The 1,619-nt window shown below is 42.6% G+C and overlaps 1 protein-coding gene across 1 annotated transcript in view; it reads right to left on the bottom strand.

The window, feature by feature from the left end:
* The window catches only part of LOC105554955 (chromosome unknown open reading frame, human CXorf66), a 10,307-nt gene extending 9,855 nt beyond the window's left edge, over positions 1–452 (bottom strand). The window contains exon 1 of the mRNA XM_012001614.1: positions 346–452. Coding sequence (XP_011857004.1) covers positions 346–433 — 88 coding nt within the window. The 5' untranslated portion in view covers positions 434–452. The remainder of the gene's footprint in view (positions 1–345) is intronic.
* Between the last annotated feature and the right edge of the window lie 1,167 nt (positions 453–1,619).

Raw genomic sequence — 1,619 nt, 5'->3', positions numbered from 1 at the left:
AAAAAAAAAACAACCCCTACTATATGTTAAGTCCCTTGCCAGATTCATTTATATAGTATTAGCTAGTTTGGTGGGGACGGGTTGGTATATTGAGTGGGGAAGGATGGTAAAGGAGGACTATAAGTCTGTCATCTTGACGCTTATATTTTGCTTTAGTTTTTTACACAGAAGTAGAAATATCAGCTGTTGTATTAGAAATTCTTGAAGACCTACTAATGTTAACACTGCTAAAAGTAACAGCAAAGTAACAGCAGATTTCTTAAATACAGCTGGCTTTTCTAATTAAATACTTTAATGTATACTATAACAGATCATAATTTACAAGTTTTAAGGTTAGGCACCTACCTGTAGTAGAAGATCCATTCGTTTGGTTTGTAGTCATACAATTATTTGTCCAAATGGACAGAAGTAGGACACAAATAACAAGATTCATGTCCGCAACTTGGTTCAAATGATTCGTCTACCAATTCTCAAGGTAACTACTGAATTTATGTGGTTCAGAGTGTTCTAGGCATTTATGACATCATTACCATTGTGTGTCATACTCTGACAACATAATCTCACCATGGGGAAGCATAAGCTTCTGTATACAAATTTTACCAGATGACTTTTTTTTTTGAGACAGAGTTTGGCTCAGGCTGGAGTGCAATGGCATCATCTTGGCTCACTGCAACCTCCACCTCCCGGGTTCAAGGCATGGTGGCTCACAGCTGTAATCCCAGCACTTTGGGAAGCAGAGGTGGGCGGATCACTTGAGGTCAGGAGTTCAAGACCAGCCTGGCCAACATGGTAAAACCCCATCTGTATTAAAATGCAAAAATTAGCTGGGTGTGGTGGTGGGCACCTGTAATCACAGCTACTTGGGAGGCTGAGGGAGGAGAATCACTTGAACCTGGGAGGCGGAGTTTGCAGTGAGCCTAGATTCCACCACTGCACTCCAGCCTGGGTGACAGAGTGAGACTCCATCTCACAAAAAGAAAAAAAAAAATTCGAAACAAGAAAATTGAGGCATTATTAATTAGAGAAGGAAGTATTTGGAGAAGGTAAGGGAAAATGGGATAGACTTCCTCGGGAAGCAATACTGGGGCTGAGTTCTGAAAGGTAAGTAGGAGTGAATTATCAGGAAAGCAAAGAGAAGAATATTCTAAGTGGAGGAGGCACATGTGCCACGGCACTGTGATGGAAGGAAGGGTGGCACGTTGGAGAAACCAGAAGAACGTAAGAGAGTTGAAGAATAATGGGGAAGCACAGAAGAGCTTTGGGTTGTTTGTTTGTTTTTGAGACAGGGTCTTGCTCTGTTGTCCAGGCTGAAGTGAAGTAACACCATCTTGGTTCACTGCAGCCTCCACCTCCTGGATTCAAATGATTCTCATGTCTCAGCCTCCCAAGTAGCTGGGATTACAGGCTTATGCCACCATGCCCGGCTAATTTTTTTTTTTTTTTTTTGTTTTTTTAGTAGAGATAGGGTTTCACCTTTTTGGCCAGGCTGGTCTCGAACTCCTGGCCTTTGGTGATTTGCCCACCTTGGCCTCCCAAAGTGTTGGAATTGCAGGCGTGAGCCACCAGCCTGGCCCACAGGAGAGTTTTTAGCTAAGGATTGACATGTTAAGGTCTGTGTT

The sequence above is a fragment of the Mandrillus leucophaeus genome, unplaced genomic scaffold (assembly GCF_000951045.1).
Source record: "Mandrillus leucophaeus isolate KB7577 unplaced genomic scaffold, Mleu.le_1.0 Scaffold668, whole genome shotgun sequence".
Classification (NCBI taxonomy): domain Eukaryota; kingdom Metazoa; phylum Chordata; class Mammalia; order Primates; family Cercopithecidae; genus Mandrillus; species Mandrillus leucophaeus.
The sequence above is the reverse complement of the archived record's forward strand: the minus strand, read 5'-3'. Positions and strand labels throughout refer to the sequence as shown.